This window comes from Microtus oregoni, unplaced genomic scaffold (genome assembly GCF_018167655.1).
Source record: "Microtus oregoni isolate MIOR12 unplaced genomic scaffold, Mior012 000112F_ref0000385, whole genome shotgun sequence".
NCBI lineage: Eukaryota > Metazoa > Chordata > Mammalia > Rodentia > Cricetidae > Microtus > Microtus oregoni.
The window spans coordinates 2,563,370-2,587,715 of record NW_024544738.1 but is presented as its reverse complement, the minus strand read 5'-3'; the positions used below and the strand labels follow the sequence as shown (position 1 = coordinate 2,587,715).

The 24,346-nt window shown below is 37.6% G+C and overlaps 1 protein-coding gene across 2 annotated transcripts in view; it reads right to left on the bottom strand.

Moving 5' to 3' along the window:
• Window positions 1-12,191: 12,191 nt before the first annotated feature.
• Window positions 12,192-24,346, bottom strand: part of LOC121443739 (protein XRP2-like) — a 31,093-nt gene continuing 18,938 nt past the window's right edge. Inside the window, exons 2-4 of one of the 2 annotated variants that reach the window (XR_005973695.1) lie at window positions 16,027-16,112; window positions 15,392-15,486; window positions 12,192-12,263 (exon numbers count right to left, since the gene is read on the bottom strand). Coding sequence is in view for 1 of the 2 variants with exons in the window: in XM_041645533.1 (XP_041501467.1) it covers window positions 15,403-15,486; window positions 16,027-16,112 (170 nt within the window). In the remaining variant the exon portion in view is untranslated. Of the gene's footprint in view, window positions 12,264-14,616; window positions 15,487-16,026; window positions 16,113-24,346 lie in introns of those variants that run through there. The other variant, XM_041645533.1, reaches the window with a different exon arrangement.

The following is a 24,346-nucleotide window of genomic DNA, read 5'->3' as shown; positions in this document are numbered from 1 at the left end:
TCTGGTACCTGTAGAACTGAGTTTGTTTTCACCAGCACACACACACACACACACACACACACACACCAAGTGAGATTTCTAGTGCTCATTAAGTTTTCACATTGACTATAAAACCAGTTTATCATCCAGACTCAGAAAGACAAATTTTTTTATCATAAGCAGAATTTAAGATAGAGACTGTGAGTACTGTAAAATATGCAAACCTACATGCAAGTTGAAAGCACTTTTATTTTGAAGTGTACCTATTGCCCACTAATGATGTTGGGTAAGTTGTTTTCTCTTTAGGCTCATTTATTTATCTGTAAAATATAAATAATTATTACTATCATGAGATAGGGTTTCTCTGTGTATCTCTGACTGTCCTGGAACTCACTCTGGATTCTAACTCACAGAAATCCACCTGCCAACTTCCATAATGTCTTCCAAACCCACACTGTCTCTCTGTGTATGTGAGTGTATAAGTGAGTCTCTTTAGTGGAGTTTTGACTGATAGAGTCACTCACTTTACATTTGTTTTGCAAAGCAAGATCTATATGCATTTTAAAAACTATTTTCCCCCAAACTTTCATGTTCTTTCTTTAGACTATTTTTATAAACCAAAAGTTTCCAAAAAGAGTCCAGAGCATGTTCAACTTTAGAGATGAACCATCCTTGTTCATATTTAAAAACAGTCCACTTGTCCACAGTAAACTGTGCTCTGTGTGCCTTAGGAAAGACTTATTCCTCTTGGGAACTATTATCTAAGTGAATTCTCAGAAGGCTCTATAGTCAGCTTTCTGAAGATAGAAGCACCAAGGCCTTCAAGCCCATGAAAAATGTTCTAGGCCTCCTCTATGTCTGCGTTCTCTAAGTCCGTCCAGAAATGCTGTCTACTGGATGTGATAAACAACAACAACAAATAGTCCTGAAAAAATCCTTATGTTCTCCAGAAATTTCTTGGAGATTTTCCACTTTTCTGGGATATAGTATCCAAGTGTTTTTATTCCACTGCTTCCTTGAAGGAAATTCTGGGTTAATTTCAGAAATTTTCTTAAATCTTTTCCTTCCTACTTTTAACAGATTTTTTTTTAAAAAAATCCATGTTACAAAAAGCTGATCCTTTTCAGAAATTACTTAATATGAATGACAAATATGGCTTAAATAAAGCAAAACATAAATAAAAATTGGTAGAAGAAAGAGAAATAGCAAAGAAGAGAAAGAAAGGAGAATAAAAGGGAGCCAGAGATCAGAAAAAAGAGCATAATTATCTATAAAATTTTATGCTTTAAATTTTTTAGCAAAAGTTTGGGCGAGAGGAGGCCACCAGTGGGATGGGGATGAGAAGCAAGAGGGGGTAGTGGGAGTAAAGATCCTGCTATGCATGTGCAAACATGCCAGAAGGAGGTCCATTATTTTGTTCATTTGCTTAAAAACTTCTCTAGTAGACTGGAAGTATACACTTCAAAAGGTTCAAGAGAGGAAACCAAACCAACTTTTAAAGAGAATTACAAGTATTTTTAATGTAAAGGAAGGCATTGCCCCCAGGGATATGCTATTGTATATTTAACCTTTTGCTTTCTTTAAAAAACACACAAAGCAATACCTCTAACCCCAAGCACCATGAGAATGGTTTTAAAAAGTATTTTCAAGTAACAACATTTTCTAATTTTGTGTTTTATCACCCTAATTTGGGAAGAACTTAGCTGTAACTGCACAAAAAGTAATGAATTCTTTGTATTTTTTACTTAATGTTTCACCAAGGACCTCCTTTGTCTTGTGGAGGCAGCTAGGCGGAGGGTCAGAGACCAAAAATCCTCCTAAAGTATTTGTTGACCTGGTGTGGATGTCAAAGAGCAAACATAAGAGCTTGCTTCCCGTCCTGGGGCCTTGGTGGTTGACATTCAACTGTCTGATGTGTTCTAAAAAGTTTTCCAGATTAATGTGACAAATAGTGATATTTGCTTTTTTTTTGTTAGAATCTCAGTTTTCAAGACAACAGTGGACCTAGTGTAATTATCTCCTTGGCTTCCTTGAAGCTAGGATAGCTGTGTAACCCAGCTCTGGGTTACAGTGAGATCCAAGTCTACTGAGAGACTTTTGGCAAAGTTAATGTCTTCTTGATGAAAGCGGACAGCACTCACTCACTCACTGCTCTAGTCTTTCGCTTAGAATTCAGGCACAGGATTTAGAGGTATGAGAGCCACTCTATCTGCAGAAAGCAAAGCCACGTTTAAGACAGCAGAGCAGAGAGATGGAAAGAAAGGGTTAGTACTTTAAAGATACTGTGGAGATTCTGGGTTGCTGACCTCAGAGTTTTGAGCTGTTTAATTCCTAGTGTGGTTACTGTCCCCCGTACACCTTGGAACCTTGCTTAATCGTTTCCCCCACTTTTCTAGTTCACTTCTGACTGGTAGCTCATGTGAGGTATTCAATGAGTTACTGATTCAGTGGTATTATTGTCCCAGAGTCTCCTCAAACAAGTCCATATTTGCATTCATCTGGCTTCAGGCAGTTTCAGGCTGCCTGAGCCTGGAGGAGATGTGTACAGAGGTCTTCGAATAGGTCCACAGAGAGCTTGTGTCATTTCAGAAAAACAACACAAAAGAAAAAATATGTTTAGAGAGGGAAACTAAGACCAAAGGCTAGAATTTTGACCTTATTTTGTAGAATGCCCCCAACTAACTGTCAAACTGGTCAGAATTCTTGTTTTGCAGATGAAGAAATTAAAGGTATTGTTTAGGTGACAGGGATTTTCACAGTAGTATGTAGCAGGAAGTATGTCACTCTCAGATCTGAGGGTTTGCCACTCCACCTGACTTGTTTGGTTTCCTGAAGCAAAGAGAGCTCAGGCCTGTGCTAAATGCTGGGCAGAATTTGAATATCTCCGATGCCAGGGAGAAAAGGGATTCTGATACAGAAAGGAACATAAGCAAACAAGAGTTTTCATTGATTGCCTCTGATCCAATAGTGACTATTGGCTAATGGCTAAAGCAGAGAATTGATTTCTTGAAGCCATTATCTGTTAACATCATGATAGTCACTGTCCACTTTGAGAGGGGGCACATGGGATATAATTGCTGTTGTGTTTTCTTTCTTTTCCGTCTTCCATTCCCTTCTCTCTGCTGAAGTTTGAACTGGAAAGCAATGGGCCCCCTTCTGAGTTTCATACTTGAGGTTTCTCTTCCATTTTGGATGGTTTTGGTCTTTAAAATATTGTTACCTATCTGGGAAGAGGAATTATTTAAGAGTTTCAAAGTAGAAAATGTCACAAATTGATCCAAGACTACAGATTACAATCCCCAGAGCTATGCTTTTTTTTTCTGCTGTGATTTTACTCTCAGTGGAGGGAGGCAACAAGCAAGGAGACGAGCTCTCAAGTAAGGAGTCTAGTTAGGAGACTGATGAAACCATTGCAGGGTCAGTAGCACCCATCAGAATTTTGAGGTTGAGCACAAAAAGGAAAACATGACCAAAAGAAACATTGTCCAAACCATCTTAGTTAAGAGCTACTTAACAAGATGCAAATCCACTCTGACCTAATCCTAAAATGTGAGCAGCAGAACTGGGAAAACTGCAGGCTACCAATGGAAAGAGATGCGAGGATGGCGAGACTGTCTGGAAGGACAGAAGTGATACTTTCAGTTTATTACATGTAAGACCAGGAGGTCTACTATTTTGTTATTATTTAAATGCACATATTGGGTAGAAAGTTGGAACTGAGAAAATGGAATCAGATGAACAGCCAGCCATGCTTGGTAGGGTCCTTGTAGCTGTGAGAAAGGTTTGTGTATCTCAAGGAAAAGAATGGAAGCACCACAGCCATCCTTCACACACCTCAACCTTCCATCAATATCATGCCCCATTTACTACTTGGATATGCTTTGACAATGTTGCTAGAATGTTTTTTGTCTGGAACTTACTAAACCTGACGAAAAAAGCGTTGTGTAAATTTTAAAGGAATTGAATTCTAACATGAAGTCAACTCCAGCATGGCTTTCTGGATATACTGATTTTGCTAGTTTTGAAAGCCTCCTTTACAACTGGAACCAGGATCTCCAGATTTAATCCCCAGCCTCAGGAATTTTCTCCTTTGCTACATCTTGCATTGATTTCAAACAAAAAATGTGATCACAAATGAGAAACTACCTTTGCTTTTTCAAACAGTTTCATCTCTTCCTACCCTTCCATCCACCTAGGAGGTTCTAATATGGCACTTTTGGTGCTGTATGAGAAAATATGATGCTTAATAATTGTCTCCCTACTTGTTTCTATTTCTAACATCTTTTTTTTTCTTTTCTTTTTTTGGATTTTTCGAGACAGGGTTTCTCCGTAGCTTTTTAGTTCCTGTCCTGGAACTAGCTCTTGTAGACCAGGCTGGCCTCAAACTCACAGAGATCCGCCTGCCTCTGCCTCCCGAGTGCTGGGATTAAAGGCGTGCGTCACCACCGCCTGGCTCTAACATCTTTTATTGAAAGGAAAATTGAATTTTGTATAGGTGGTTAGATACAAATACTGCCCATTTCCCAATTTAGATATTATAATGAGTTCTTGTTAAACATTTGGTATTAAATTATGTTGTCTCAAAATAGTATCTAGATTAGCCAGGCATGATGGTGCACACCTTTAACCTCAGTAGGTTGATCTCTGTGAGTGTATAGCCAGCGTGATCTACATAGTAAATTGCAGGCCTGCTAGGACTACATAGTGAGATCCTGTCTCAAATATCTAGAAGACAAAAATAGAGATAAAAGTAGAGGACTTTAGACTCTTTTGCTGTTCATTTGTTGGTTTGTAGGGTCTCATTTTATAGTCCACAGTAACCTTAAACTCATGGTCATCCATCTTGCTCAAAAGTATCAGAAGTAGACAAACACTGCACACCTGAGCATGATCGAATCTTCTACCTTGATGACAAATGAGGTAGAGAGGGTAAAGGCAAGAGGATCTAGATAAAGAGACTAAGTTCCAGGGCTGGCGAGATGGCTCAGAGGTTAAGAGCACTGGCTGCTCTCCCACAGGTCCTGAGTTCAATTCCCAGCAACCACAGGGTGGCTCACAACCATCTATAATGAGATCTGGTGCCCTCTTCTGGCCTGAAGGGATATACATGCAGACATAACACTGTATATATAATAAATAAATAAATCTTAAATAAAAAGAAACCAAGTCCCCAAATTGGAAAATTCAATTCTATCAAAGTACTTGGCAAAAACAACTGTTATCCATGGAAGGAATCAATCTAGGGAGACATTTTAAACAGTAAGGGAGAAGGACCTGGTGAGAATAGCCCAGTGGTTAAGAGCGCTAGTTCTTCTAGAAGACCTGGATTCAGTTCCTAATGTCCATATTGTGACTAACAAACGTCTGTAATTCCAGCTCAGGGGATCCAGTGCCCTCTTCTGACCTCTGCAGGCACCCAGCATGAATGAAGGTGCATGCAGGCAAAACACCCATATGCATAAATTTTTAAAAAATGATTTTAAAATTAAAAAACAGAATAAGGGACTGTTATACAGTGAAAATTGATACAGGGAGGGTGTGAATAAAGAAATACCTGGGACTGTGACAAGATTAAAAGCATCCTTGTGAAGTATACGTGGCATGAACAGCGGTAACTGTCATTCTTATGAGGTATAGAGGAGCAACAATAAAAGTTCTGTTAGGTGAGTTGCTATGTAGCTGGTCACTTCTTATCTATTGATCAAGTTAGAAGTTCTTCTTCAACTCCATTGCTCCATTGGTCATGAAGCAACAAAATTCCTCTCTGGGCCCCAGGGCCAGTCTTTGGTATGGAGCCAAAGGTCACCTCTTTCCAGCTGTCTCTGAGCACTAATCCTTGCCGTCCCTCAGTTCCATTTCAGAAATTCAAAACAGAAACCTTGCCTAACTGGTTTTGGAAGAAGCAGTTCCACTTGCTCTTTCTTTTTATCTTTTGTTTTCCAACACTTTTATTTTTAAATTCAACTTTTATTTTGAAGTAGATAATCCATTTACAAAGTTTAAAGATCTAAACTGTAAGAGGTATAAAGTTCCATTCCATTTTTTTGATGTTGGAGGGTTCCGTTGTTGTCAGTCATACTTCTGGCCCCCATCACTTTCAGGTCTTGGTTTTCTAACCTAGCAGTGAGATTTCTTCTCAGTAAAAAGAGATCTTTTTTTCTTTTGAGATGGGATCACCCTATCTTTGATCCACACTTTCACCTTTAATGTTTTGCACACTCAACATGTGTATAGGCTTTATAAGTGGAGGGCCATATATACTTTATAAGTGGAGGGTCATATATACTTTATAAGTGGAGGGCCATATATACTTTATAAGTGGAGGGTCATATATACTTTATAAGTGGAGGGCCATATATACTTTGAAAAATACTCTTAAGTTATTTTGGCACATGCCTCTCTCTGGAATAGGGGCAAAGAGACACACATTGGTTTATACCCCAGCACAAACAAATATTTATTTCCTCTGGTAATGCCGGTCTTTAGAGGAAAAGTAGCTCAGGATTTGTCTTCTCTTTGCCCCAGGCTCTCTGCCTAATGGCGATGTTCCACTGGATTGGAGGGGGCTTCTTTGGCAGCAGGCTAAATAGTCACAGAGTGGAATTTCCAAAGGATTAAAGTTAGGTGGTCATTTTCATCTGTCTGGATGTACCCTTTTGCTCAGGCCTCCCTTTGAAGTAGCTATGCCTAGAATCAGAGGCTCTCAGCTTCAAGACAATGTTCTTTCCCTTTTTTTCCCTCTAGCACTCATCGGATAAGACTTTGCTACATCAGTGTAAGACCCAAACATAGAATATGGGCTTTGACCTTACATCTTAATAGACCCCTATTATCCAATTTCAAATATGTGAAACTAAACAAAGAGGGTATTTGACCTAAGTTTCAATTTCTCCATTTGTCAAAATGGAACCAATCATACAGACTTTACCCAGTTGATGTAAAGGTTAAGTGACAATGTGTGCAAAACACTAACACAGTGCCTAGCTACCACAGGTACTCAATAAAAAGGTTATGTTACCGCTATTGCTGAGTACAGGATAATGTTTGAAAGTAGAGGCTTTGGAGTTAGACTGTTCCCTCTCTGACCTTGGTCCAGAATTGTTTGCCCATTTTTGTTTTGCCACAGGTAAGTTAACTAACCCCAATTTCCTTAATCATAAATACATGTTTAAGTAGAACATCTCTTATTTATGCAGATTTCATTTGTAAGGTGCTTACCACTAAGCCTAATGTCCTGTGCCTTAAATGCACTTTAAAACCCAAACCCAACTACACTTAGATGATTTCTGCTCCTTCAGTTAAAGTAGGTGGTACCTCTTCGAAAATTTTCTTATAACAATTTACCTATAAAAGTGCATGTACAATATGGTACATTTGAAATGTGTTGAGAGTACATCTCATGTTGTATTTTTTCCTCAAAATTTAAAATATGTACTCATGGAAGAGTTCTTAATAAGGTATCATTCTGAGCATGACATGTCCTGAGGCTTATATTTTTACTTGTCTTTAACATTAACATACAAATCAGAACAGCACCTATACATAGTGCTGTCTACCAGATGCAGTGTGAGCAATACCATATTGGACTCAAATGCTGCCCTATCGAGACAGCACTGCTCTAACCTTTGATCATGTATTTCCTCTATGAATACATGTGAACACCAAAAGATTTACTATGCCTGACCAAAGACGTGTAAAGGATGGTAAGCATTTTTTCCTTTTGAACAGCTGAGCCCTGGCTCAAGTCAGAAACATCTGACTCCAGATATAACCACTGCATTTATGCACATGGTTCTTTCTGTATTATGCTGTTTTTAAAATAGTAACCAGAAAAGGGTGATCATATGCCTTGTGGATTCTGGTCTGTTACCACTGACTAAATGTAAGCACTTTAAAATAAAGTCCAAGACTCAGATAAAGACATAAATGTATTTATACTAAGTAATGGGAAGAAAAACTATCAAAATAAAAGTAAATATAAATTTGGGATTTTAGTTTTCTTCTAATGTTTAGACTTACAGCTAAACCTTCACTCTAAGAAAAAAAATAAGGCCACAAATCTGGAAACATTGAGCTTTCCTGGACAATCATACATATTTTACAAATGCCTAAGTTCCTATCTGAACATCTGAAGTGGAAAGATGTCAAAAGATACAGAGGGTGACAGAGCTGAGGGTACCAAGTAATTAACTTCTCCCTTAAGTCCAAAGGCAATAGCTGTTCTTTAATTCGGCCCAGCATCAAGAAATCACCTCAGCTTCAACATAGAAACACATCAGATAAAAATTTAAGTGACGGAAATGTCCGTGATCTTGTTTCTAGTGAACATCACTGATATTCTTAAAGCTTCCCAGGAACCTCTTGTGGGCAGAGATGGTAGTTACTACTTCAACACAAAACAAACAAAACAAGTTTAATATTGAAAAGTGTTTTTAATTTCCAAGCCAAGGAGAGTATGTGAAGAGAAGAGTTAATTACACAATAAACTAAAAATTGCATAATAGATGGTGGATAATCTAATCAAAAACACTTATTAAGCACAGATCACATTATTGGATACTAATGTACTCCCTATGAACATAATGACTTCTGAGCTTTGATTCTAGAGCTTGGGGTCAAATAATACAGAATTAGTTTCTCATATATTAGTATAAATGCACATAAACACCTGAATTGCCTGAATAAGATATTCATAGATGTTTAGTCAACAGATCTAGAGTGGGGCTTATTTTAACCAGTTCCTAGGTGATGGAGATGCTAGACTAGAAATACAAACAGCCAGACAGGCATAGAAATGGGTTTTTGGAAATCTGAATGGAGCATTATATGAGTATCAAGCAGGGACCAGGCCTGTGTGTGATTGTTGGAAAAGGCTTCACATAGGAGGTTGGAGAGAGTCTTGTTTCTCAAGTAACCACAAGAGGACAGTTCAGTGATTGAGCTGGTATGAGCTGGATAGGCCATCCAAACTTTCTGCCCCTGTTTCCTTTTTCACGTGTAAAATAAAAAATTGAGAACATTAGATTCTTCACAGCCCTGAAAGAAGGATGGCATGTAGCTCAGTGATAGAGCACTTGCCTAACACATGCAAGGTCCTGGGCTTCATCCTCAATACTTAAAACTATCTGTAAATCACTATCTGCTTATAAGTTAAAAAATAGTATAAAATGTTCTATTAATGAGCCTAACAAAGCAGACTACACTTTCCAATTGAAAGTGTGACATGCTATAACAAAACGGCACTTAAGTCCTGAGTGCCACTTTTGTTCCCTACTCAACTGCCTAGCTATGGCGAGGTGTATGGCCCTTACCACTAAACTATTTTAAAAAGCATCACATCCACTTTGTTCAGCACAATGATACTTAACATTTATAAATTACTTTTCACGACACAACAAGCATCACACAACTGAAGTTATTTTCCATGAGTCTAATTACAAGTGGACCAGATTAAACTGAAGCAGCAAAGGCAGGTGGCAGGAGGAGCAGAGCCCGGCTGAGAATGCTGAGGGCTCTACCAATTATGTTCACCATTTGTAGGTGAAAACGAACCTTCACCAAAGTACAAAATCACGAAAAAAGGAAAAAAATTCAGTTTCTGAACATCTTCCTACTAAGAGCCACAGTGTCATGTAAGGAAAGGGATGAACTCCAATGGCTTATCTCTGCTCCTCCCCAACGTTCTGTATATACCAAGTAACAGAAACAAGCCAATAAATAGTGAAGTCAATACTTCACTTATCAAAAAGCTTTTCACTACTAAGATTTATGGTGCTCTTCCAAATACCTGAGAAAAACCAACGTTTAAGAAGGAAACTTTATTTCAGTCCGTGTTCTCAAAGGTTTCAGTACATGGTCAACAGATTCATTGCTTCCAGGCCTGTGGCGAGACATCTTGGCACGGAATTGGAAATATAGCAAAGCTGTTTACCTAATAGTGCTTGGGAAGCATAAAGAGAGGGGGAAGTGTTGCTGCTCCAAATATCCCTTTGAAGGGCATACCACTAGACCCTGTTTCCTCAAAGTTCCACCATCTCCTGGCAGCACCACGGGCTGGTGACCAAACACATGGACTTTAAAAAATTATGTATAGCTGGGCGGTGGTGGTGTACACCTTTAATCCTAGCACTCAGCAGGCAGAGACTGGTGGATCTCTGAGAGTTCGAGGCCAGCCTGGTCTACAAAGTGAGCTCTCGGACAGCCAGGGCTGTCACACAGAGAAACCCTGTCTCAGAAAACAAACAAACAAAATATTCTTTTGTAATTGTATTAATACAATATATTTAGATCACATTCACCTCCCAATTCCTCCCAGATCTTCCACCATATTCCCCTTTCAACAGTTAGGGGTAGAGTCTGATAAGCCTTACCTTTATCTATGTTGGAGTGTTGACTGACTTGGCTGATCTTGTGCAAGTATCAGGGAGGCAATCACAGGGCTGGAGAGTTGATTGGCTTGATCTTGTGCAAATGCTGGGCAGGCAACTACAGTTGCTCAGTTTAGGAGTGTAAGGACTCTGTTAAGTTCAGAAGACACTACTTCATAGTAGTCCTCCCTGACTTCTGGTTCTTATAATCTTTCTGCCCCCTTCCTCAATGTTCCCTAAGCCTTGGGGGAAAAATATAATACAGATGTTCCAAATATGGACCTTCTAAAACTTTTATTATTGTGAGAGGCCTCACATGTCATGGCACATGTGTGGAGGTTATAGGACTATGTGTAACTGATTCTTTCCTTCTACCTTTATGTGGGTTCAAACATAGGTTGCCAGTCTTGTACAGCAAAGCCCTTTATCTGCTGAGCCTAACACATGGACCTTTGAAAGATACTTCAGAGTGAAGTTATAATACATGACCACCACTCACACGACGGCTGGCTTTTTCAGTGGTGTACTTTAAACAAAACTGTTTTAAGGATCTTGTGCTGTGTTTGAAGTAGTACAGTATTTATGGACACAACACAGAAATCAGAAGATTGCAGGAAACCCAATACCAATTCATCCATCTACATCATACCTCCTGCATCTATCTTTTAAACATTCATTCTCTGGGAATCTCATGTGACACATTTTGAACATATTTACCTTTTCACCCAACTCCTCCCATAACTCCCTTCACTATCTTCTCATTCCTTCTCATGAGATTTGTTTTTCTTCCATCAAGTACAGTTTGTGTTGCTAGCTAGTTTGGAAGTATGGCCTGTCAGAGCCTATGGTCAACCTACCAAGGGTCATGTCATTAAAGAATCCTGATTCTCTCTCAGCTGTCATTAAATGCCAGTAGCGTCTTAGCTAGTGGTGGGATTTTTGTGCCTCCTTTCCCCTTCTGTGCTGTGATTTGTTTTTTTTTTTTTTGTTTTCTGTTTTTTTTTTTTTTTTTTTTGGATTTTTCGAGACAGGGTTTCTCCGTAGTTTTTGGTTCCTGTCCTGGAACTAGCTCTTATAGACCAGGCTGGCCTTGAACTCACAGAGATCCGCCTGCCTCTGCCTCCCTGGGAGGCATCTCTGCCTCCCCATCCTCTGCTGGGATTCAAGGTGTGCGCCACCACTGCCCGGCTGTGCTGTGATTTTTTTTTTTATCTGACTGGAGCTTGCACAAGTCTTATGCATGGGGTTACAATTACTCTAAGTTCATGTGTACAACTGCCTGTTTGTATCCAGAATATAGTTCCCTTGATGTGATCCACCACCTCTGGATCTTTCCGAGTCCTATTCCAAGAAGATCCCTGAGCTTTGTAGGGATTAGTGTGATGCAAATGTCCCATTTAGGGCCGAGAACTCACCAGTCTATACTCTGCACATTAATTGCCATCAACTGCAAAGGAGGTGCTTTTCAAAGATATGTTTTCTAGAGTGGGTTTTTAAAAAAGATTTATTTATTATATATACAGTGCTCTGCCTGCATGTATGCCTGCATACCAGAAGAGGGCACCAGATCTCATTATAGATGGTTGTGGGTCACCATGTGGTTCCTGGGAATTGAACCAGATCTTCTGGAAGAGCAGTCAATGCTCTTAACCTCTGATCCATCTCTCCAGTACTACAATGGGTTTTGAAGGCATCTAGATTCTAGAGCTTGGAGAACTAACAGTATGAAATGAGCTTCTCAAATTTTAATGTGCATCAAAATCACATTCCCTTTTATATAGAAAACTTAAATATATCTTTTATGAGGAAAACAAAGTTTAGACATGAAGAATTATCCAACATGAAGTAATTTTATTATTGTGTTGTCATTTCTGCTTGTTTCCAATGCTCCAAATGTTCTTACTGTGCTTGCAGAACCTTTATAAGTGGAAATAAACATCATGTTATATCTTTTAAAACTAACTTGAAGAACCTTTATAAGTGGAAATAAACATCATGTTATATCTTTTAAAACTAACTTGCACTTTCAGTATTTGTTTTATGAGCTAGGAAAGGAATATAAAAACTGGTAAATTTGACAATTAAAACTATCATCTACTTTTCTAAATCTGAAAGAAAGTTTATGACAATTCTTTATTTTTTGAGAGGCTCTCACTATGTAGCCCAGGCCTGCCTGGGACTCAATGCATAACCTACGCTGGCCTTGAATTTCCAAGTGCTGGGATTATAACTCTATATGCTACACACAGCTTTTTTTTTAATATGGAAGAGAAAGATGCCTAATCTTAGCAAATATTCAGTCATACTAAAATGTAACTTATTTTACCGAAGAAAACATTATGATAGAAATTCCTTATATTAAAATATGTTGCTTCCTTTTCATTTCTTCAGAGTACCTTGCATATATAAACATGCACATATATACATCAAACACATATACACTCACTCAGCATACAGTTCGTTTCTCATTAATATGACACATAGATTAGACCACTTTATTTTGTTTTTAAAATTAAAAATTGTGTAACAAAACACCCAAAAGGAAAATAAAAACTGTATCAAATTTTGGTACATGTATAAAAAATATAGAAGTACTCTTCAAAAAGTTAGTGTTGAACCATTTTAATTTTAACATTTATTGCAAAGCACATTTTTTTTTTTTTTTTTGGTTTTTCGAGACAGGGTTTCTCTGTGGTTTTGGAGCCTGTCCTGGAACTAGCTCTTTTAGACCAGGCTGGTCTCGAACTCACAGAGATCCGCCTGCCTCTGCCTCCCGAGTGCTGGGATTAAAGGCATGCGCCACCACCGCCCGGCCTGCAAAGCACATTTTATAAACACTAAATTTACATAAAAGCTACACATATACAGACCCAAAAGAAAAATAGCAGTACTATTAATGCAAGTAAACTGATAAGATGTTTAAACAAATATGACAATAAAAATAATTTTCATTGCTATTTATTTTTCATAAATTTAAAAACTACTCAGAAATGAAATGTATTTAGTATATCATGAATACTATCAAAGTTTAGAATTACAGAAACAACACAGAACTACTTATTTTAAAAATCTTTCAAATATTCAATAGCCAACTGATAATTATTAATGTCAGTAAATAGTCAACATCAGTAAAAGTTCCTATCTAACTGAATAGAAAATTTTAGGCTTTGGTTAACAGGCTAAATTTGGTGGAAAAATCTTTATGTCTCCTTTACATTATATTCCTGAGTTTTTGCACAACGTTACAGATAAGATAAAAACTTAAGGTATAGCTTTGTATAACGCTGTATTTTAGTTCTGAAAAAACAAGTATTGAGATTATTTTAAATGTGAATAATAACATTTAATAACCAAGACAGAAAAGAATGCATTTACTATAGCTTAGCTCAGGGAAATGTTAATGCCTCTAACCACAATTTGTAAAGATTATTTTTAAAATATGACAGAAATTCTATTATACCTGCCAGAAGTTTTTATTTGTACCTCATGAGATCATATTGACTTTGTAGAACACAATGCTTTTATAAAAGAAATGCTCAAATGATGACAGTCAGCACAAGGCTAGGCACAGTGTAGGTGTTCCATATTATTAATTTAGCATAACAAAGTATTATTTCTACACATTAACAGTTCAACAGGTAGTTATAAGTTGATTTAAAGCATTTTAAACAGAAAATACAGTTTTAGTAACAACCATAAGAGGAATTTTTACAAGTGGCCATTTTCAGTCTTAGTTTTATAAAAATAGAGTTTCAGATTCCTTTAAATAGGCCTTAGAAAGCTGCCCCTGTTTGCTGCTAAATGTGATAAGAGCAACCTATTAACACCTTCAGAACTGATTAGTTTAGATGACAACCCTCCCTAGAGCAGTTTCCCTTGAAAACAATCTATGCCTCTGAAGACCAATGTGGATTTCTGAACAATTCCCATACCTCCTGGAAAATTACTATCATTAAATGGATTTGAGAAATAATGATTTCAGGTTACCAAAATTTTTATCATACTTGGACATTACTTTACATGAGTAAAAACATGTATGGAGATCTTGAATAACCTGCCTAGCTTATCATCAGACCTTACCCAAAAGTATTTCTTATCTAAAAGTCACAGGTTTTGCTCTAGGTCTCTTGCTAGTCACAAGAGCTATCAGACAGTGATCGCTTCTGTCAAATCTGCTGGTGATTGCTGTTCTATAGTTTTATATTGCATAGGCTTTTTCTTACTAGGAAACAGAAGAATCATCTGGCAGTTGTATTTTAAAAAGAGCAATACAACTTATGAAGAAGTTAGTTCTTAAAATGGCAATGTCAGCATCAGTAAGAAGTATCTGCAAAGCTGATTACCAAATATCTTAGTTTTTTTCTTTCTTTTAAAATAGGATCTCACTATGTTGTCAAGGATAGTTTTGAACTCCCAAGCTCCAGAGCTTCTTACACTTTAGCATCCCAAGTAGCCTGGGACTACAGATGGCACTACCACATTCAGTTTTCAAATTCCTATTTTTTTAAAAAATTTTCAATTTACAAAATAGTATGTCAACTCCATGTACAAAATCTCATTAGCCATATAATGCAAGAAGAAAATAATTATTTAACTGGATATGCATTTAAAAAGTACATAAGTTTATTTAATTATTACCTAGTAACAAATTCCTCTAAATAAAAAGAGAAAATAAGTAACAAAATACACTATCAAATGAATGCCATAGAGCACTAAGGAAAGTTTAAATTATCAAAGATTTGAAAGAATTTTTAATTAGTATTAAAATTGTTAACCGGTAGCAACTTCTGTTTTCTAATAAGAGTATTATATAAAAAGAAAACTGAAAGCTCATTGAAGGGGTTAAATAGTTTATAAGATGACTAAAATTACTTAATTTAAATGAACTATTTTAGATCTTCAAGTAAATGATATAGTATTCAAAGAATTATTTAAAAATAGCCTTTAACAATTTTAGAATCAGTAAAAATTACTAATGGCTTAAGACTAATAGACATAAGTATTTTATCAAACTCTCTATATAAAGATTAGAAAGAGCTTAATACCACAGTCTGCTTCAAATCGCCATCTGTATCTCAGCAAAGTTATAGAAGCTGTCAACATCTCCAGATGCTGTCTCCTTCTTTTCTGATACAAACATCTATTTAAAATACAAAACAAACATAAGATTAGTTCTGTGGCCCTTAAATACCAAAGGCCACATATTTATAGAACAAAGTCATAAGCTTAGGGTTTTCTTTTTAAGATTTATTTATTTATTGTGTACACAGTGTTTGGCCTCCTTGTATGCCTGCAGGCCAGAAGAGGGCACCAGATCTCATTACAGATGGTTGTGAGCCACCATGTGGTTGCTGGGAATTGAACTCAGGACCTCTGGAAGATCAGCCAGTGCTCTTAACCTCTGAGCCATCTCTCCAGCCCAAGCTTAGGGTTTTATCTTTAAGAAGTTTTTAGATTTACTTTTTATATGTATGAATGTTTTGCCTGCATGTATGTATGTGTACCATTTACATGCTTGGTTTCTTCAGAGGTCAGAAGAGGATATTGGACCTCTGAAGCTGGAGTTACATATGGTTGTGAGCCTATGGGTTAAAGAATATACTATAGATACAAGTACTATTTGGTTGTAAGGGAAAGGAGATAAAATGGAAAATTAGATTAAGATAAGTAAGATCTATACCTTTGTCCCGTTGAATATCTCGTTTACGATAAGGTGACATCCTTCTACAGCACCATTTCCATTAAATTCCAGGGCAATCACAGGACCTAAAATGAACCCCAAGAAGTTTTTTCTCACCACGAATACAAATATATTGTAAAGCTTATTCTTGAATTTCTTTTAGATTTTTGACATAGTTCACTATGTAGCCCTGAAAGACACTATGTAGACTAGTCTGCCCTTGAGCTTTTCTCCATCCTTCTGCCTTTACAGGTATGTATTAAACCCAGCATTCATTTTTTGATTCTTCTCTGAGAAATTTCCAGTATCTTCATCAGGTGGGAAAGAAGAAGGATGGAGATAAAAAGGCACATCATTTTAACTTTTCCCTATCCCTATCATAAAACAAATAAACACTGAGTCTCATCTTAGGATGCACAGCTCCCGTACTATTACACAACTGTATCACATTTTTAAAAATTATGTATGTGTGTGGGTATGTGTACATGTGGAGTCCTGCAAGTGCCTTGTGGAGGACAGACGAGGTCATTGGACTCCCTGTAGCTGGAGTTATGGACAGTTGTTCCTGAGCTTCCAGATTTGGGTCCTGGTATCTGAATTCCAGTCCTTTGCAAGAACAGCAAGCATTCTTTAACTGCTAAGCCATCTTTCCAACCCTTACTGTCACGCTTTCAACTGTTGAAAATTGTCTGGTTTCTTTGGTTTTTGTTTTTCTTTTTAAAACAAAACAAACAAACAAAATAAAAGAATCTCCACTAGTACAAAGACTAGTGGGCAAAATACCAAACAAGATAAAAACAATCCAAGTCAACACACAAGTCTTACCAGGCAGCCTGCCCTCCTTCCAGCTCCCCTACTTAACCATCCAAGTTCTAGTTCACCAACTATGGAAATAAATCAAAAGGGAATTGAGGCCAGGCACCAAAGCAATGCCTCTTTGAAAGAATTTTCCTTAAGTGTGTTTTAAAGTTACATTCTAAAAGTAAATATCAAACTTTTATTTTTAATCCTCTGAATAGAAAGATTTGTGCCTCCTTTCCCACCCATTAATTTGAATGCTTTTAAGACCCCCTCTGACTTACATTTTGAGTTAAATATTCATGATTTAATCTTTGGCAAACCTGGAATTTAGCATAGATTTGTTGGCAAGCATGACCAAAGCCAATCAGACCAAGAAAATGTGTGCTTCAATTAATGTGTATTCAGCTATCACTATATTCCAAACAGATCAGCATTTTATTTCCTATGGTGATGGAGAAGTTTTGACCTCAAGGAGTTTACAAATGTGTCTCAAAAACAGATATAAACTAATTAAACAAACAAAACAATATAGAATAATGGAGTACTACATCTGAAAAACCAAGGTAAACAAAATATGAATGCTAAGTTTAATGTAGTTCTGAGACCTGGACAAAGCACAAGAATGAGATAGATCTCATTATATTTGGCACTGAAATAACTGGAGGGTTGAAATTTAATACAGAAACAAACAGGAAAGGCAAGTACTAAAACAGTCAACTGTACCCTCACACAGACCTAGTGAACAAGCTAAACTAGGAGTTTACAGCACATAGTATCTATAGATTATGATAAGTACTGAGTCAAAGAAGAGGCAACTGTTTACATTTTCTTACTCTTGGCAAAAAGGCTCTGTGGAAAATGTGGCTGATAAGAAGAGGAAAGAGAGGGTCATGTAGTAGCATGGATGCAGGTGAAAATCGTCTCAATGTACCCTTTTATATAACTTGATATTGGAAAGCATGTCAGTATTTCAAAGCCAAAAGTAAATGTGGGGGGAAAAGCAGTTCTAAAAGTTAAAAGCAAACTAAAATAAATGAGTCTATCAAGTTAGTGATATGACCATACAAAGACTTATTCTAAGCAACCTTAGAAGGCAATGCCTTGTCTGTATACCTTCAGTGGTATGTGGCCTAAGTATAAAAATATAGAAGGTGATCGAAAGCCAGTAAGCTAGGCCAAAGTAGGCCTGAGGCAACGAACGCCACCTTGGGCCAGAGCAGGATTGAGGCAACAAATTCCACAGTAGTGAGATGGAACCAGCTACCTAGGCTGTAGTGAACCTGAGGAAGCAAGCTCCATGGGAGCAGGAGCTGTGAGCCAATCCAGTCCTGGGACACTGGTGGACCAGGATTGAACCAGGGTCCTGGTCCAGAGACAGTGAAGTCCACTGGAACAGGTACAGGAGAGTAACTGCTGAGTGAGTGAGCCAGAGTCAGAGACTATTGAGGGTCCAGATGTGAATTTGGGGCCTTCAAGGGAGTATACCTAAGCCAGGACCCCTGTGGGTCTGGACTTGAGTCTAGGACCCCTCAGGAACTAGGTCTGAGCCAGGACCTCTGCCAGTCTGGGTGTGAATCTGGGACCTCCGAGAGGGGAAAGGCAGGAACCAGAGATCTCTGTGGGGCCAGGTGTGAGTCTGGGACCTCAGAGGGAGTAGGCCTGAGCCAGGTCCTCTGTAGGTCCTGGCATTGGTCTGGGACATCGAAGGGAATAGGCAGGAACCTGGAACCTCTGTGGGTCCTAGAGTGAGTCTGGGACCTCTGAGGGAGTAAGCCTCTGCGGTTCTGGGGGCTCCTGAGCCTGGGAGCCCCAAGGCAGTAGATCAGAGCCAGAGGCCTTTGCAGGACCAACTCCATGCCAAGGACCTTTGCAGGAGTGGATCCAGACCAGGGTTTACAGAAATAGATCAAAGCCAGTAACCTAGGCCAAAGTAGGCCTGAGGCAACAAACTCCACCTTGGGCCAAGCAGGATTGAGGCAACAAATTCCACAAGAGTGGGACTGAACCTCTCTTAAGATTGGAGGGTGTGTGTGGGAGGGGGTAAGGGGGAGGGTGTGTGGAGGGAGTGGTAGGGAAGTGGGAGGAGGGGAGGAAGTGGAAATTTGGATTGATATTATTTTTTAAAGTAATAAAAATAATAAAAAATTAACAAAAATACAGAATGAAATATTAACCAAATTAAAAAACAGTAACCTTATTAATTAATTAATTTCAGATAAAATTGATTTTAAAACAGGGAAGATAATCAGAGCTAGATGGCGTTATTATATAAACAAGGGTTTTCCAAAGAAAAATCTATCAATTCTAATGCATATGCAATTAATAGACCTTCAAAGTACACAAGGTGAAGCCTCAATAATTAGAAAAGAGAAATACACAAATCCTCAGTGACACCTGTAGAGGTCAACATTTCTCTCATTAATATATCAAATAAGTAGGCAGAAAATAAAGGAGAGAGATGACTTGCACATTATCAATTAAGTTGGCATAATAGATATTTATATAGCATTTTACCAAGCAACAGATTTTACATTTCTGAGCCACCCAACATGGGGTACTGGGAATTGAACTCTGGTTCTCTGGAAGAGTAGCAAGTGATCCTAATGACATCTCTCTAATCTCCAATTTTTTGTTTTTCTTTTCTTTTTTTTTTGAGACAGTATTCTAATACGTAACCCAAGTTGATCTTGAACTAACATATAGCCTATGTTGGCCTGATACTCATGATCATGTCTCAGGAATGTGCCACTATACTGGCTTTAAAAATACTTTTCACTAAATTAAATATTAAGTTACTTTCTCTATAAAGGACCGGATAGAAAGTATTCTAGCCCTTGTGGACTATACATTGCCTGCCATGAAACAAATCTTTGGTTGTAGTTAAAAAAAAAAAAGAAAACCCAGCAGAATAGACAGAAGAATGAATATGACCATAATCCCATAAAACTTCATTTTGTTTTGTTGGTTTTAGTAGACAGGGTTTCTCTGTAGCTTTGGAGCCTGTCCTGGAATTAGCTCTTGTAGACCAGGCTGGTCCCAAACTCACATAGATCCACTTTCTTCTGCCTCCCGATTAAAGACATGTGCCACTACCACCCAGTCAAAAACTTCATTTTCTAATGCAGGCTGTGGGCTGTATTTTGCCAAATCTTGAGTTGAATAAATATGAAAATACAATGTGTTGAAAGTTGCATGATACAGCTAAAGTCATACGTATAGGGAAAAAATCATTATTAAATATATATGCAGGAGATCCTTATTTGCATACTTGTTAAAATTCTCCTGTAACTACCTCTACACTTAGGTGTGTACTACCCATTAATACTTGAGTCTACTTTTGTAGTTATTCTCAGACATGCTTGTAGTTCATGTTCCTAGCTAAGTGAAGTTAGCATTCTTGTTTTATTCCTCTTATATACGCAAATATCCTTTTCACCATCTGAATTGTGCCTTATTTTTCATATTTCTGAGATCCCTATTGATTGTGGTGTTGACACAGCCCCCAAACTTGGTGTCCACTGTACCTAACTGAGGAAGGCTATTCTGTGCTTCATGAGAACATGTGTGTACATATGCTTCACGCAGGCATGCTGTTAGCTGTAGTTCTTAGAGCAATGTCAAAAATCATACTTAAATCTGTAACTTATGCTCAAACTTTAAGAAACTAGAGAATGAACAAATCATACCTAATGTTAGTGAAAGTAAGGAAGTAATAAATACGAGAACAGAAACCTAATGGAATTGAAAAGAAAATTGAAATGCAAAGCACTTCTTTGAAACTCTCAGTAAAATTAGAAACATCATGTGAAAAGGTACTGAATGTCACTAATCAAGAAAATGCAAATCAAACTCATGATGAGATATCAACTTCACATACATGTTAGGCTATTATCACAAAGGGAAATGCATTGCTGAGGATGTGAAGCAAGAAGAACAAGAACCCTTGTGCATCGCTAGTGGGAATTTAAATTGTTATATATAGTCATTATGATAATACTTCAAAAAAATTAAAAATAGAGCTGCCATATAATCCAGCAATCCCACTTCTGGGTATATATTCAAAAGAAATCAAATCACTACCCAGAAAGAATTCCTACGTTATTGAGGCATTATTCACCCTAACCAAGAAATGGAATCAAATTTAGGGGTCTTGTTGACAACTGGGTGGACAAAAAAAGTATGGTATGGACTACTCTTGGTGGCATATGTCTTTAATCCTAGAACGTGGAGGGCAGAGACAGGCAGATCTCTGTGAGTTCTGGGTCATCCAGGGTTATGTAGTAAAGCCCTATCTCAAAAAAATCTCACTCTCCTCTCTCTCTCTGTATCTCTGTCTCTCTCTTTCTGTCTGTCTCTGTCTGTCTGTCTGTCTCTGTCTGTCTGACTGTCTCTCTCTCTCTCTCTCTCTCTCTCTCTCACACACACACACACACACACACACACACACACACACACTCACGTCTATTCTGTCAAAAAAAGATCTTGCCATTTGCAACAACATGGGTGAGCCCAGGGCCGAGAGGCTGGAGAAAGTGCAAGATGCTGGTTACATCATATAAATTTGTGTAGTTATATGATTAGTATGTTGAGGCTGCATATATAGACTGAGCTATCTCCTGTCTAAAATGCATGGGGTTTAATCTACAACACAACCCCCCAACACACATTTAAGATAAGTAAGTTCTTAGGATTTAATATATAGTATGATGGCTATAGTTAGTAATACCATATTGTATACTGGAAAATTGCTGAGACTTTAAATGCTTTTATCACAAAAAACCAATTATGGGCCATTGAGATGACTCAGAGGGTAAAGTTTGCTGCACACCACGGAAAACTGAGTTCAACCCTTAGAATCCAGAGAAGTAACTTAACAGAGTTGTCCCTAACCTCCATAGCTGTGCCACAGAACATGCACCCACAAACATACATATAATAATAATAGATTTTAAACAAAAAATTTGAAGACATAACTGTTTGTTGTAATCATTTATAATATATGGATAGGTCAGGTCACTAGATTATATACTTTAAAATGTAGTATCTGGCAATTATATATAAATAAATCTGAAAAAATTAAAAAAGTTACCAAACAAAATATAAATTTCTAGACTGATGGAAAAATGAGAATAAAAGCCTGACACCCTGCGTTTGATCTGTGGGACCCACATGGTAGAAGAAGAGAATCAGCTCCTACAAGATGTAACCAGCATCTTGCACTTTCTCCAGCCTCTCGGCCCTGACTTCTACCTTTGCCCTGTAACACAAATGTAACCCTACCCTGCCACGATGGAAGGTAAACACAGCAGATGCCATTTCAACTTCACCTCTTCTACAAAATCTATAACCCTTTCTAACCTGAGAAAAGAGCAGATGATCCCCAACACAACAACATTCTTCAGACTAACTGGAGGTGATGAAAAACAAAAGTAGGTTGACAACTGTCACAGCAATTAAAGTCAACGTGGGATCTAGAAATGAATTTTGGACCTGGAACTTGCTGGCAAACATCTGGTGAAATGAGAATCGACTGTACAAGGAAACATTTTACCAATGTCAATTTCTTGCTTTTGACAAATGTGCCTTGGCTACGTTAACATTTGGAGAAGCAGGAAGAAGATATACAGAAGCTCTTGGTACTGTCTTCGCAAAGTTTCTGTAAATTTAAATTATTCTAGAGATTTATTAAAAATAAAAAGCATGAAAATTCAGACTAAACTACCAAACCTGGCATGGCCTACAGAGCACCATTTTGTCCACTACTGCTCATAGCTCATCTACTGTTTTTGTTGAAGAAGATGGGCCTTTCAAACAAAGAAAAACAAGTCTAATTAGTGCCCAAGACCATCTGAGAAGCTACCAAAATGTTGATTCCAAGGACATATAATAAAGACTTCTGAGAGAGTAGTTCGAAATTTATATTTTTAAAAACATCCTACATAGTTTTGAGGATTAGTACGGTTTGGAAGTTCTAGGATAGAAAACAATAGATTCTCTTATTAATAGTCAAATAGTAATATTTATTAACTAAAGAAGATAATTGTGATTAAAGACTATTTAGATTCAGCTATGAATTACAATAAAGGTAAATTTCCAAGAGTAAGCCTATTATTTAAAAAAATGGTTTTCAACTGACAATTATTTCAAAGGACATCAGGCAATGTCTAAAACCATTTTTGTTGTTGTTGCCACAACTGAAGAAATGTGTATCAAGAGGGCAGGAGCCAGAAATGATGTTCAACATTCTATAATGCACACAGCAGCCCTACTCAGGACAATTACCTACCTGAGAATGACTATTGCTTACCTTATTCCACCGTGTTAGAATATTAGCATCAAGTCGGCTTGCTATTCCACATGACCTAATAAACTCACTATTGGGCAGACTAAATTATTTTTATCCATTTTAGGTGGTTTTGAGAATAAGATATATAATTTTTTAAAGTTTTTATTTCACTTTTATTTTATGTGTTATGGGAGCTTTGCCTGCATATATGTGTGTGGACCATGTGCATGCAGTGCCTTTGGAGGCCAGAAGAGGGCATTGGATCCATAGGAACTGGAATTACAGCCAGTTGTCAGCCACCACTGAGACCAGAGAACCTGGGTGCTCTGGAGGAGCAGCCAGTGGGTGCTCTGAACTGCTGAGACATTGCTCAACTCCTCCAATGTTCAATTAAAACACACACACACACACACACACACACACACACTAGAAATACTGAAAGAACAGCATAAATATCCACCTTACCTTTAACTATAGTCACCAAGAGTCAAAATTTAGCCCCATAGGTTTTTTTTAAACAATTATTTGTTTGTATATTTACTTATTTTTATAGATGTAGAGGTGTGGGCACTCATGCCATGGACACACTTATGGAAGTCAGAGGACAACTTGTGGGTATAAGTTCTCTCCTTCTTCCACGTGGGACTGAACTCAAGGTCATCAAGCTTGGTGGCAAGTGCTTTTACTCACTGAGTCATTTTGCTGGCCCCTACATATTATACATTAGTGCACACACATGCTTTATTCTTGTTTTGCTGACACCATGATACTCATAATGCATTTCCTACCTAATCACAATACTATTTCCATACCTAAGGAAATTAAACAACTCCTATCACCTTCAAACTCCTAGCTTAAAAACTGTATCAATCCCATATCAAATCAGGGTTCTCTCTTTGCATTAATTGTTATATCCCTTTAGATTATTTTAATCTAAAAGAGTTCCCTCACCTGAAGAAAGCTAGTTATCTTATAGAACGTCTTGTATTTTGGGCTTGGTTCATTGTTTCTTTGTGGTGTCATGTAACTTTCTTTCCTATCTTGGTTCAGTTAGCAATAGATTGAAAGATTCCCTTTCCCTAGATTTAGAAAAGAAAGGAACAAAGACAGAAGAGGTTGGAGGCAGAAAGAAGGTAAGAGACGCAGCCTATAATCATAAAATCCACCTGCTTTCTTTTTCTTTTCTTTTTTTAAAAATATTTATTTATTTATTATGTATACAATATTCTGTCT